The sequence below is a fragment of the Podarcis raffonei genome, chromosome 18 (genome assembly GCF_027172205.1).
Source record: "Podarcis raffonei isolate rPodRaf1 chromosome 18, rPodRaf1.pri, whole genome shotgun sequence".
NCBI lineage: Eukaryota > Metazoa > Chordata > Lepidosauria > Squamata > Lacertidae > Podarcis > Podarcis raffonei.
Window position 1 is genome coordinate 6,757,398 of NC_070619.1, and position 13,505 is coordinate 6,770,902.

Sequence of the window (13,505 nt, forward strand, 5' to 3'; positions counted from 1 at the left end):
TCCATTCTCAAGTCTGCCTTCGCCTTGAGGACTAGAGCCTTTCCCCCTGCTTTTTAAATTAGACCCTGAGGTTGTCAGCATGCTGCACTTGGTTGCCAGATTTCACCCCCTGAGCACAGCTGCACACAAGCATAGCTGTCAAGTGTCCCTTATTTGAAGGGACAGTCCCTTATTCCAGCGCCATGTCCCGCTGCTGTCCCTTATTGATGGATGTCCCTTAAATGTCCCTTAAATGATGTCCCTTAAATTTCAAAGGAAGCAGCTCCTCTCCCTCCCTCCCTCCCTGCCGGCCAGGGAGGAGGGAGGCTCCAACTGTGTTGCTTGGCTGTGTTGCTCACCCAATAAGGAGTCTAAGAATGACTGGGGGGTGGAGCTTGCATGCCTTGTGTGTGGCTAGTTAATGCAAGCTGAGGGAGTTTTTGAATGCTGGACGCCATTTGTTGCACGCGCTGCTGCAAACTTTGCAGTGCAAAGCCAGGCCGGGGAGCCATCTGAAGCTGAGGCTGCATAGGCCTTGTGGTGCATGTGATTCAGATTCTATTCAGTTGAACCTCTGGTTACAAAGTTGGTTGGACAGTGTTCTCGAAGCTACCAGCATGAGTTAGACCAGACTGCAGGAGGACAGGAAGACTGGAGTGCCTGGAAGAGGTGAGGCTGCAGATCCCTTATTTTGGCTGCTGGTCCCTTATTTTCAAGGCTGCTGGCCCCTTATTTTCAAATCTGTAAGCTGACAGCTATGCACACAAGACATCTGCCTCTAGCTACTGAAAGGATTTCATACATACGATGGACATACCTGGAAGAGTCCCGACTCCCCAGGCTGCAATAACGGACAGGGATTCGATTCCTGCAGTCCAGCCTTTTGCTGTTATCTGCGGTTAAAAACAAAGGGATGAGAAAGAATCGTTGCAAATTACTAATCACAAGCAGGAGATTAAGAACAGTGTGGAAATGAATTACTGATCAAAGAGAGGACTGGTGGGAACGTCGGGAATGGAAAGAAAGCTTTGCGAAGCAGTTACAAATGGAGATTCGTTAAGACAGGCCTGCCCACAGGAGGACGAGAGGGAGGAGGACCGTGGTCATCGCAATGTGAATGTATGGTTATCGGAATAATAATAATAATAATAATAATAATAATAATAATAATAATAATAATAATTTATTATTTATACCCCGCCCATCTGGCTGAGTTTCCCCAGCCACTCTGGGCGGCTCCCAATCAGTGTTAAAAACAGTACAGCGTTACATATTAAAAACTTCCCTGAACAGGGCTGCCTTAAGATGTCTTCTGAATGTCAGGTAATTATTTATCTCTTTGACATCTGATGGGAGGGCGTTCCACAGGGCGGGCGCCACTACCAAGAAGGCCCTCTGTCTGGTTCCCTGTAGCCTCACTTCTCGCAATGAGGGAAACGCCAGAAGGCCCTCGGCGCTGGATCTCAGTGTCCGGGCTGAACGATGGGGGTGGAGACGCTCCTTCAGGTATACAGGACCGAGGCCGTTTAGGGCTTTAAAGGTCAGCACCAACACTTTGAATTGTGCTCGGAAACGTACTGGGAGCCAATGCAGATCTCTCAGAACCGGTGTTATGTGGTCCCGGCGGCCACTCCCAGTCACCAGTCTAGCTGCCGCATTCTGGATTAATTGCAGTTTCCGGGTCACCTTCAAAGGTAGCCCCACGTAGAGCGCATTGCAGTAGTCCAAGCGTGAGATAACCAGAGCATGCACCACTCTGGCGAGACAGTTCGCGGGCAGGTAGGGTCTTAGCCTGCGTACCAGGTGGAGCTGGTAGACAGCTGCCCTGGACACAGAGTTAACCTGCGCCTCCATGGACAGCTGTGAGTCCAAAATGACTCACATGTGAATTTGACCTGGCAGGGCCCTCTGAGATACAGATTGGCAGGCCTGTGGAAATCAACGGACAGACTGTGGGAATGTTCTTTACGGAGGTGTGGAAATGGCGTCTGTCCTTTATGTGATACGGCTCTTGGAGTGTGTAAAATCCACACAGGATATGTTTGTTTTCAACCCGCTTGTGAAGATTATCAGAGATCACAAAGGAATATATGATAACAACAAGAAGATGAGGAAAATAACAAAGAGACTATCTGGGCAGAACTGTGTAATTAAAGCAGCAGGAAGAGTGACGTTTGGATCCCTTTCGGAGTTTGAAGTATGGGTACCCCCAACAAAATTTTAAAAATTTGGCTGTATGATTTGGAACTAATGTGATTTGGAATTAATGTGATTTGATTGGCCTGTTAATAAAAATTATTTTTAAAAAACAAAAAAAAAAACAAAGGGACTGGCCAGCACTGAGCTAAATTGAGCCATGAAATGCAAAATTAAACATCTCCACCCGCCGTTTCAACACCTGTCATTGTTGTATCATTTAAACAGGTTTCTTTTATTCTGCATTTTAATTGCGGGTGTTTGTGCTTCGTTTCGTTTACAAAATGTATTTTAGTGATTTTTTTTATACATAGCAAAACCATTGTGACCTTTATCAAAGGGTAGCGCTAGCTACTGGTTTTCCCAGTAGTGATGTATGGAAGTGAGAGCTGGACCATAAAGAAGGCTGATCGCCGAAGAATTGATGCTTTTGAATTATGGTGCTGGAGGAGACTCTTGAGAGTCCCATGGACTTCAAGAAGATCCAACCTCTCCATTCTGAAGGAAATCAGCCTTGAGTGCTCACTGGAAGGACAGATCCTGAAGCTGAGGCTCCAATACTCTGGCCACCTCATGAGAAGAGAAGACTCCCTGGAAAAGACCCTGATGTTGGGAAAGATGGAGGGCACAAGGAGAAGGGGACGACAGAGGACGAGATGGTGGGACAGTGTTCTCGAAGCTACCAGCATGAGTTTGACCAAACTGCGGGAGGCAGTGGAAGACAGGAGTGCCTGGCGTGCTCTGGTCCAGGGGGTCACGAAGAGTCGGACACGACTAAACGACTCAACAACAACAATGCTAGCCAAAATTCCTTCCTGCAGTGGGGGGAAGTCTGTTTTTCAAGAATTTGTGAGAACATCAGTTCTCACAAATTTCTTTTATTTCAGTGCGTCCTGCTGTATAAAGATCTGTTTGTGGAGTCAGACTGTTTTGCGGTCGCATATGTAATAAAACTATACAGTCGTACCTTGGTTGTCGAACGCCTTGTGACTCAAACGTTTTGGCTCCCGAACACTGCAAACCCAGAAGTGAGTGCAGCCAATCGGAAGCCGTGCCTTGGTTTTTGAACGTTTTCGGAAGTTGAACGGACTTCCAGAATGGATTCCGTTTGAGAACCAAAGTATGACTGTACAGTGGTACCTCGGATTAAGTACTTAATTTGTTCCAGATGTCCGTTCTTAACCTGAAACTGTTCTTAACCTGAAGCACCACTTTAGCTAATGGGGCCTCCTACAGCCGCCGCAGCTGCACGATTTCTGTTCTCATCCCGAAGCAAAGTTCTTAACCCGAGGTAATATTAGCAGAGTCTGTAACCTGAAGCGTATGTAACCTGAAGCATATATAACCCGAGATACCACTGTACTAAGTTTATGGGTGTTTTTAAAGGATGAGTTTTTAAAAAATATATATATAATTGGTTTTACATTTGTAAACTGCTTAGAAACCCATTTTGGCAAGTCAGCGGCATATAAATCATTACTACATTGACTTACCTGAGCTGTGCAATTCTGCAAGACTTTTGGTCTGTTGCTTCCGGGTCTTGTCCTCCAATTTCTTAGCCAGCATGGACTCTGAGAGGACTGACTTAACCCCCTTGGCTTCTTCCTCCTCCTCATCGGCAAGCTCGTCCTCTTCCCCTTCGCTCACTAAACTCTGGGGGAGAAAAATAGATGCAAAAGCTGTCAGAGAGGGCAGTCTCCCCACTGCTGCTCAGCCTACAAGAGCTGTCATGTGAGGAAGGAAGAATGGCCATGCCCTCAGTTGCTCCAGACGGCTTCAGATCGAACATCCAGAGCAGTTTGGCGGTGGGCCAGAATGCATAAGATAGTGGCAGCTTCTGCAATATACAGTTGCCAACTCAAACTTGCGTGCATGAAAGAGTTAACCTGAGCCCGGAACTCAGGTAGCCAGTGGGTGTGGCTTAGCAGGCCCTCTGTTTCCCCACTTCTCAGTCTTTTCCTCTGTGCTTCATGCAAGAAGCAAAGAAGGAGCCATGCGGACGATGGCTCCCAGCTGCAAGAAAAACCAAGTGAACTGAATCTCTCAAAAAAGGAGATCTTACAGCCTGCAACCCAAAGATTGCATGATCCTCTTTGGAAGTAAGTACAGTGGTATCTCGGGCTACATACGCTTCAGGTTACAGACTCCACTAACCCAGAAATAATACATTGGGTTAAGAACTTTGCTTCAGAATGAGAACAGAAATTGTGCTCCGGCGACGCAGCAGCAGCGGGAGGCCCCATTAGCTAAAGTGGTGCTTCAGGTTAAGAACAGTTTCAGGTTAAGAACGGACCTCTGGAACGAAGTACTTAACCCGAGGTACCACTGAAAAGTTATTTCCTTTTAAAGTCATTTCTTCATTTTTGTCTTACTGCCAGCTGACAGATTTGTCCATTTTAAATTCTGGAAACTCTGTGAGCAAAAATAAACAAACCACTTACTGTGATTTATTCTAGCCTAAGTATTTTTCTTGGGAACATTTGTTTTGAAAGTGGATGAGGGCATATGTGAAATCTAACCAAGTTTTAATGTGGTCTGTGCAATCACTGTTGTGCTTAACTCTGCTGTGAGAGAGTAAGAATATCTCTTCCCAACCACTCTCCCCAGCAATGGTGGGAGTCCACATTAAATTATTAAATTTGTATGCTGTCCTTCATCCAAAGATCTTGGGGCAGAAAGCAGATAGCCCTTAATTTCTTAGCGTAAATGAAAACTGCATTAGTTATTCTTGCACAGAAGCACAAACAAAAGACGGCAAATAACTGTGTCGCCATTAAGTATATATAAAAATTTAGAGTCCTTTATTTTTTTTAACCCATTAAAAGCAGCTTTTTTTGCATTTACCATAATCGGATAAATCTAAACTGTTGCTTACTTAAGTAAAGGCAAAGGGACCCCTGACCATTAGTCGTGACCAACTCTGGGGTTGCGGCGCTCATCTCGCTTAATGTCCGAGGGAGCCGGCGTACAGCTTCTGGGTCATGTGGCCAGCAGGACTAAGCCGCTTCTGGCGAACCAGAGCAGCGCACGGAAACGCCGTTTACCTTTCCGCCGGAGCGGTACCTATTTATCAACTTGCACTGGCGTGCTTTCGAACTGCTAGGTTGGCAGGAGCAGGGAGCGAGCAACTGGAGCTCACCCCGTCGTGGGGATTCGAACCGCCAACCTTCTGATCGGCAAGTCCTAGGCTCTGTGGTTTAACCCACAGCGCCACCCGCGTCCCATGTTGCTTGTACATAAATGCAGTGCTCTAACAAGTGAAAGATAAATTAGGGTTTTCATTCACCTCCTCTGCAGGGGGGGTGTTGGGCTGGTACTTCTTCAGCCAAACAGCTTTATACTGGTCTAATTTCTGGCCCTTATACTTGACCGACGCCCAGCCACACCCAGACTTCTTGGCTGGGTTGACAAGCTTTTTGCAGTAGGTCGCCCAGGCGCTTGGGGAGTTGAACACTTGACCCGTCTCCTGCCAAACGATCTTGCCATCTGTCATGAGGTCGCCCAAGAACTTCTTGCCCTGGGACAGGTGAGAGAGGAGAGACAATGGGAATGTAAAAAAGTGGAAAACTTCTGGGAAACTATATATAATGAGACGACAAAGATGTTGAAATATACATTTACAGTGGTACCTCGGGATACATACGCTTCATGTTACATACACTTAAGGTTACAGACTCCGCTAACCCAGAAATAGTGCTTCAGGTTAAGAACTTTGCTTCAGGATGAGAACAGAAATCGTGCTCCGGCGGCACGGCAGCAGTAGGAGGCCCCATTAGCTAAAGTGGTGCTTCAGGTTAAGAACAGTTTCAGGTTAAGTACGGACCTCCGGAACGAATTAAGTACTTAACCGGAGGTACCACTGTATTAAAAAAACCAGAAGCATTTTTAATTAGCATTGTAGGAGATGACATTAATAGACAGGACTGTAAGTTGTTTTTATATGCAATGATGGCAGCAAGAATATTATTGGCACAAAAATGGAAGCAAGAAGAATTACCGACGAAAGAAGAATGGCTAATGAAATTAATGGACTATGCAGAATTAGACAACAGGAAGGATTCGAAATCTGCGGGATCAGAGATTCTTAGAAGACTGGAGTAAATATTTGAACTATTTGAAAAGCAATTGTAATAAAGAGATTACGCTAGTAGGACTGCAAGAAAGACTATGATGAGATGGTTAAGGATAATCAGTAGGACTGCAAGAAAGACTATGATGAGATGGTTAAGGATAATCAAAAGTAATAGAGAAAGCCATTTTTCACTTTCTCACCCCTTGCTTTTTCCTGTAAGACCTTTTGCAGTCGTTAAGAGTCGTCAACAGGCTCATCACAGCTATCTCCAATCACCCATTCCCACCACCCTTCTGAGTAATACCCCTCCCCACCTTCTCACTATATAGAAGGATCTGGCAACTTCTGTTTCAGTGTATCTGAAGAAGTGTGCATGCACACGAAAGCTCATACCAAGAACTAACTTACCGTATTTTTCGTTCTATAGGGCGCACCGGCCCATAGGACGCACCTCGTTTTTTTGGGGGGGGGGAATGAATAAAAAAAAATTATTCCCCCCCCAGCCGCGGCTGCCGCCCCAAGCCTTGCGAACACTCGCCCGAAGCACGGGGAGCCCTCTGGAGGGCTCCCCGTGCTTTGGGCGACAGGCTGCCGCCCCAAGCCTCAAGCGCTCGGCGGGACCTCCCGCCGGGCGCGCAAGGCTTGCGGACACTCGCCGGGGCTGCAGGCTGCTGCCCGCAAGCCTTGTGAGCCCGCGGGAACTCCCGCTGGGCTTGCAAGGCTTGCGGATAGCTTCCTGAAGCCTGGAGAGCGAGAGGGGTCGGTGCGCACCGATGCCTCTCGCTCTCCAGGCTTCAGCGAAAGCCTGCATTCGCACCATAGGACGCACACACATTTCCCCTTCATTTTTGGAGGGGAAAAAGTGCGTCCTATGGTGCGAAAAATACGGTAGTTGGTCTTTAAGGTGCTACTGGAAGGAAAAAATTTTTTTGTTTTGACTATGGCAGACCAACACGGCTACCTTTCTGTAACCAAAAGTAATAGAGAAATTAAGAAATGCAGAACAAATGATAAAGAACGGAAAATCCTCAGAAGTGGTTGACAGAAGTCTAAAATATTGTATAGGATAAGAAGTTATGTTAAACGATTGTTGGAAATGATATGTTAAAAAAAAACCATTAAAAATGGAGAGAGAGAGAGAGAGAGAGAGAGAACAAAGGCATGGGTGGGTGTGCAGGAGAGAAATAGATGATTCCAGTCTTTTTCTAAGTTCATTTATGTCGTAACCAGTGCTTTTCCCCCCAGCTGGAGCTCAGTCCCAGCTCCTCTCAAGTGAGTGCCATTTGTGGGAATGTTCGGGGAGGCAGGAGAGGATATATTGTTTATTAATATCCTTCCTAACTTCCTTTACTTACCAGAGTTTCACATTCCCCTTTTAAACACACAGCAGGTAGCTGGTTGCAGGCTTGTGTAAGCCTCTCACTATCAGCTTCCATGTAAGTTCCCTTATACCCCTCTTAAAAGAATTAACACACCATAAAGTATATATAAGCATAGCTGAAAGTATATATAAGCATAGCTGTCAACGTTTCCCTTTTTTAAAGAGAAATTCCCTTATTCCAAATAGGATTCCTCGCAAGAAAAGGGAAACGTTGACAGCTATGTATATAAGTAGTTTACTCACATTCAGTTCACAGATGGATCTCTGAAGGCAGACTTAGTTACAAAGTATATACATGGATTTTTCCCATATGGAGATAGTCCCAGTGTCCTCTGTTGGCTGGAAGCTAATCTCTAGCTAAAAGCTGATCCAACGATGGAGGAATTAAAAGAGAGAGAGAGAGCTGTGTGCCCTGTCCCTTTTGTTACAGGTAAGGTCATGATCACCTCCAGGTAAAGGTAAACGGACCCCTGACCATTTAAGTCCAGTCGTGACTGACTCTGGGGTTGCGGCGCTCATCTCGCTGTACTGGCCGAGGGAGCCGGCGTACAGCTTCCAGGTCATGTGGCCAGCATAACTAAGCCGCTTCTGGCGAACCAGAGCAGCGCACGGAAACGCTGTTTACCTTCCCTCTGGAGCGGTACCTATTTATCTACTTGCACTTTGACGTGCTTTCGAACTGCTAGGTTGGCAGGAGCAGGGACAGAGCAACGGGAGCTCACCCCGTCACGGGGATTCGAACCGCCAACCTTCTGATCAGCAAGTCCTAGGCTCTGTAGTTTAACCCACAGTGCCACCCGTGTCCCATATGCCCACCTCTAGTCATATGTAAAAGGAAGTATGTCCCAGCCAGGAGGAAACAGGAACATTCCCCCTGCATGGCCACTCTAGGAAAACAAGGAATGTTGTGCTTGACTGCTACTTAACGTATCACGTCCCACACGATTGAGGACCAGCACTCCCCTTGCCCGCTTCTTGCAAGGAGAAGCGACAGAATGATGAGAGCATCTTACCGTTCTGTCTGGACGCTGAGGTCCAGCGCCGAGGGCCTTCTAGTGGTTCCCTCATTGCGAGAAGCAAAGCTACAGGGAACCAGGCAGAGGGCCTTCTCGGTGGTGGCCCCCGCCCTGTAGAACACCCTCCCACCAGATGTCAAAGAGATAAACAGCTACCTGACATTCAGAAGACATCTGAAGGCAGCCCTGTTCAGGGAAGTTTTTAATGTGTGACATTTGAGTGTATTTTTGGTCTTTGTTGGAAGCCGCCCAGAGTGGCTGGGGAAACCCAGCCAGATGGGCAAGGTACAAATAAATTATTATTATTATTATTATTATTATTATTATTATTATTACCAGGTAGTAAATGGAGAGAACGCCCTCTCCGGGCTCAATCAGCCCATCCTTGAGAAGCACGCGCAGAGTGATTCCGCGACGGGTCAGAATGCAGCAGCTACGCCTGCCAGGAACCAGTAATTTTCCCACGTTCTCGTGGTCTTCCAAGCTTGCCTCCAGCTCCTCCTCGTCCTCTTCCAGGCAATCGTCTCCTCCGAGGGATTCTGCATCTAGGGTTTGGGACATAGCTGTCAACTTACAGATTTGAAAATAAGGGACCAGCAGCCTCGAAAATAAGGGATCAGCAGCCAAAATAAGGGATCTTCCCAGCACAGGCATGTTCAACTTCTGAGCCCCTCCGAGCCAAAGGAAGCAGCCAAACGAAGCCTCAAGCGGTGGTTCCCACAGCGCAGCAACCCGGCAAAGGGGATGCAGCAAGGGAAACCATCGCCGCCTCTCCGCTGGGAAGCGCTGAGCAAAGGCGAGTCCCCAGGCAACGCGGCCAATTTGATCAGCACAAGGCATGCAAGCTCCACCCCCCAGTCGTTCTTAGACTCCTTATTGGGTGAACAACGCAGCCAAGCAACCCAGTTGGAGCCTCCCTCCTCCCTGGCCAGCAGGGAGGGAGGGAGAGGAGCTGCTTCCTTTGAAACCTGGGAAATTTAAGGAACGTCATCAATAAGGGACAGCAGCAGGACATGGCACTGGGATAAGGGACTTTCCCACCAAATAAGGGACGGTTGACAGCTATGGTTTGGGAAGAGTAAGCGCAGAAGGAATGATCAGGGAGCCAGGAGGGATCAGGCTGGGAAATTTAGGTTTGATCCCCAGCAAATCCAGGCGGGGTTGGGAATATTCCCCCACCCACCCTCACGATCTAGTAGACACCGAACTGGGAAGGGTAGCTGATGGCAGAATCAGAATTCGAAATGACATTAACAGATTGCGGAGAACTGGACCCAAGCTAACAAAAGGAATTCTAATAGGGACAAATGTCTGGTTCTGCACTTAGGCAGGAAGAACCAGATGCACATATATAGGATGGGGGACACCCGGGTTACTAGAAGCATGTGTGAATAGGATCTAAGGGCTCTTGGTGGACCACAAGCTTAACGTGAGTCCACAGTGTGATGCAGCAGCAAAAAAAGGCTAAGGCTGTTCTAGGCTGCGGGACGCGGGTGGCGCTGTGGGTTAAACCACAGAGCCTAGGGCTTGCCGATCAGAAGGTCGGCGGTTCAAATCCCCGCAATGACGGGGTGAGCTCCCATTGCTCGGTCCCTGCTCCTGCCAACCTAGCAGTTCGAAAGCACATCAAAGTGCAAGTAGATAAATAGGTACCGCTCCGGCGGGAAGGTAAACGGTGTTTCCATGCGCTGCTCTGGTTCGCCAGAAGCGGCTTAGTCCTGCTGGCCACATACCCGGAAGCTGTACGCCGGCTCCCTCGGCCAATAAAGCGAGATGAGCGCCGCAACCCCAGAGTCGGCCACGACTGGACCTAACGGTCAGGGGTCCCTTTACCTTTTTATTCTAGGCTGCACCAGCAAAAGTCTTGTGTCCAGACCAGGGATAGGCAAACTCGGCCCTCCAGATGTTCTGGGACTACAACTCCCGTCATCCCTAGCTAACAGGACCAGTGGTCAGGGATGATGGGAATTGTAGTCTCAAAACATCTGGAGGGCCGAGTTTGCCTACGCCTGGTCCAGACCAAGGTCGGCTGACCAGCCGAGATTCCTGCATTGCAGGGACTCTGCGGGTCCCTTGACCTGCCATTGCAGACTATCCTGAGCTAGACAGATGGGCTTCCTCATGAGAAAGTGAAGGAGGTGAGGACAGGTGCCCCACCTAGGCCCGAAGTCACCTTAGGCCTCAAACTGTCCAAAATTCCTTTTCTCTCTTCTAAAAATCCACAGCTAAAGTTTTCCTCGGCTTTCTCACAAGATGCTGTAGCAAAGGCAAAATGTTACTTTTATCAAAAAGCTAATGAATAGGCTCTGTTCAAAGCAAGCCTGAGAACTGAATCTTATCTCATTCGGTTGTAACACATCTTTGGACACGCTGAACGCAAGACTTCTCGCCCCCTTTGCTGGGAAGGGTGCCAAGAGTCCAAAAGAGTCCCAAAGACAGGAGCTTTCTGTTCATGCTCAGGGGAACTCATGGGGCAGGACTCTTGAGGAAGAGAAAGGGGAGGGAACTGAAGGGGAATATATGCTCTGTGCAAATGACTGTGAACCTGTGCTTGTTTTGTGAATCTATCACACTTGCTCCTTCTACCACTTCGTGGATGGTAGAAATAAAGTTTTTTCTCTGAAACTATTCCTTGAGTGTCTGTTTGACTCCCACTTCCCTTTCCCGGGTGCAATACTTTTTCCCACCCGTAGGCAAAGCCTCATAAGGAACGGCTAAGGGAGCTGGGCATGTTTAGCCTGGAGAAGAGGAGGTTAAGGGGTGATATGATAGCCATGTTCAAATATATAAAAGGATGTCACATAGAGGAGGGAGAAAGGTTGTTTTCTGCTGCTCCAGAGAAGCGGACACGGAGCAATGGATCCAAACTACAAGAAAGAAGATTCCACCTAAACATTAGGAAGAACTTCCTGACAGTCAGAGCTGTTCGACAGTGGAATTTGCTGCCAAGGAGTGTGGTGGAGTCTCCTTCTTTGGAGGTCTTTAAGCAGAGGCTTGACAACCATATGTCAGGAGTGCTCTGATGGTGTTTCCTGCTTTGCAGGGGGTTGGACTTGATGGCCCTTGTGGTCTCTTCCAACTCTATGATTCTATGATAAGGCTACAAAAGCAGCTCCTTGTACCTTCCAATTGTTTAGAAGTGCTTTCTGTACGGAGAGATTTGTGAATCAGAGAGCTGGGAAATCTGATGCAAAATCCAGCATCTAGGATTTGGTGCCTTTTGTGAAAATTAATAAGGAAGCACCTAGTCCTTATGAAGGTGAAGATTGGCGGATGTTAAATGATGTTGGATTGGACCTAAGTGGACTTAGTAATAAGATCAGTAATAATATGTAAAAATGGTTCGATTATTGGTTAAAGTTTAAAGATGTAAATTTGTTGAAAAAATTGAGTTAAATGTTATAAAAAAGGGGGGGTAAGGATTTGCCGAATTAATGATGTGATTGGGAATACAAAAAAGGGAGGTGTGAGGAGGTCAAAGAAACAAGCTAATGAGAATTCTGAAAAATGTGAAAAACTGATTTGTTTCTTTTTTAATTATTTTTCTTTTTGTGTTGTTATGTGTTTTAGTCATTTATTGTTGTATTTTTTGTAATTCCTTTGTGTATGTTTTTCTTTCTGTTAAGACTTATCTGTTTCGTTTCTTAAAATTTTTAATAAATATCTTTAAAAAAAAAAAAAGATTGGCGGGACAGTTCTTGATGGATACGACTTTGGTGTTAACATTTGTGATCATCCCCTGACCCCTTGTATAGAGAAGGGGCGTATGTTTGATTTGGCTAAGATTCCACAAGATCTACCCACCGTGGAAGAGTGGCAGATGCAAGTGATTGACTACATGGAGATGGCAGAAATGACTGGCAGAATCCGTGACCAGGGAGAAGAATTGATGGAAGAGGATTGGAAAAAGTTCAAGAACTATCTACAAAAATATTGCAAAATGTTTGAGTGTTAAAATGATGTGGGAAGTGAAGGTAACATGGCATTGGGGATATGGTTAAAAGAGTTATGAAAAGAAGGATTTTAAAAAGGAGGGGGTATGACTAGAATAATATTATGTCAAAGTATATAAGGTGGAGTAAAGGATCAAGATAAGGGAAATTAGAGACATAATAAGTGGAAACATATAATTATAAATGAGGTTTGAAAAAGGGTTATAATTTGCTGAATTTGACGGAATAAAGAGGAACACAAAAAAGGGAGATGTGAGGAGGTCAGGAAAGAGGGATATGGAATTTTGAAACCTAAAAGTGGAATTTTCCTTTCTTTTTTCTTTCTTTCTTGTTAATTGTGTATTTTTTTTTTTGTCTGATGTCTCTGTTTTTGTTTTGTTATATGTGGTGTATGTTTTGTAAAACTTTAATAAACATTTTATTTAAAAAAAAAGATTTGGCTAAGATTAGATGAGTCTGGGGTTGCAGCTGGAGAGTTGCATAGGCCCTTAAATCTCCCCGCTCCCCTAATTAGAGTGGTATAGTGAACCAGTGAAGGCGGTGAAGGTCCTGTGTGAGTGTCTGGAGGCGGTTGGAGGATGGATGGCGGCTAACAGGTTGAGGTTGAATCCTGACAAGGCAGAAGTACTGTTTTTGGGGGACAGGAGGCGGACAGGTGTGGGGGACTCCCTGGTCCTGAATGGGGTCACTGTGCCCCTGAAGGACCAGGTGCGCAGCCTGGGAGTCATTTTGGACTCACAGCTGTCCATGGAGGCGCAGGTCAGTTCTGTGTCCAGGGCGGCTGTTTATCAGCTCTATCTGGTACGCAGGCTGAGACCCTTCCTGCCTGCAGACTGCCTCTCCAGAATGGTACATGCTCTAGTTATCTTCTGCTCAGACTACTGCAATGCGCTCTATGTGGGGCTACC

General features: G+C 46.6%; 1 protein-coding gene and 1 long non-coding RNA gene across 4 annotated transcripts in view; one reads left to right on the forward strand and one right to left on the reverse strand.

The window, feature by feature from the left end:
- The window catches only part of LOC128405798 (uncharacterized), a 227,796-nt gene that overhangs the window by 173,919 nt on the left and 40,372 nt on the right, over positions 1-13,505 (forward strand). The gene's annotated exons all lie outside the window — the stretch shown is intronic.
- Positions 1-13,505, reverse strand: part of MPND (MPN domain containing) — a 30,289-nt gene that overhangs the window by 13,451 nt on the left and 3,333 nt on the right. For all 3 annotated transcript variants that reach the window (XM_053372744.1, XM_053372745.1, XM_053372743.1), the window contains exons 2-5: positions 8,981-9,189; positions 5,462-5,692; positions 3,669-3,828; positions 797-872 (exon numbers count right to left, since the gene is read on the reverse strand). In XM_053372744.1, the coding sequence (XP_053228719.1) occupies positions 797-872; positions 3,669-3,828; positions 5,462-5,692; positions 8,981-9,189 (676 nt within the window). The remainder of the gene's footprint in view (positions 1-796; positions 873-3,668; positions 3,829-5,461; positions 5,693-8,980; positions 9,190-13,505) is intronic.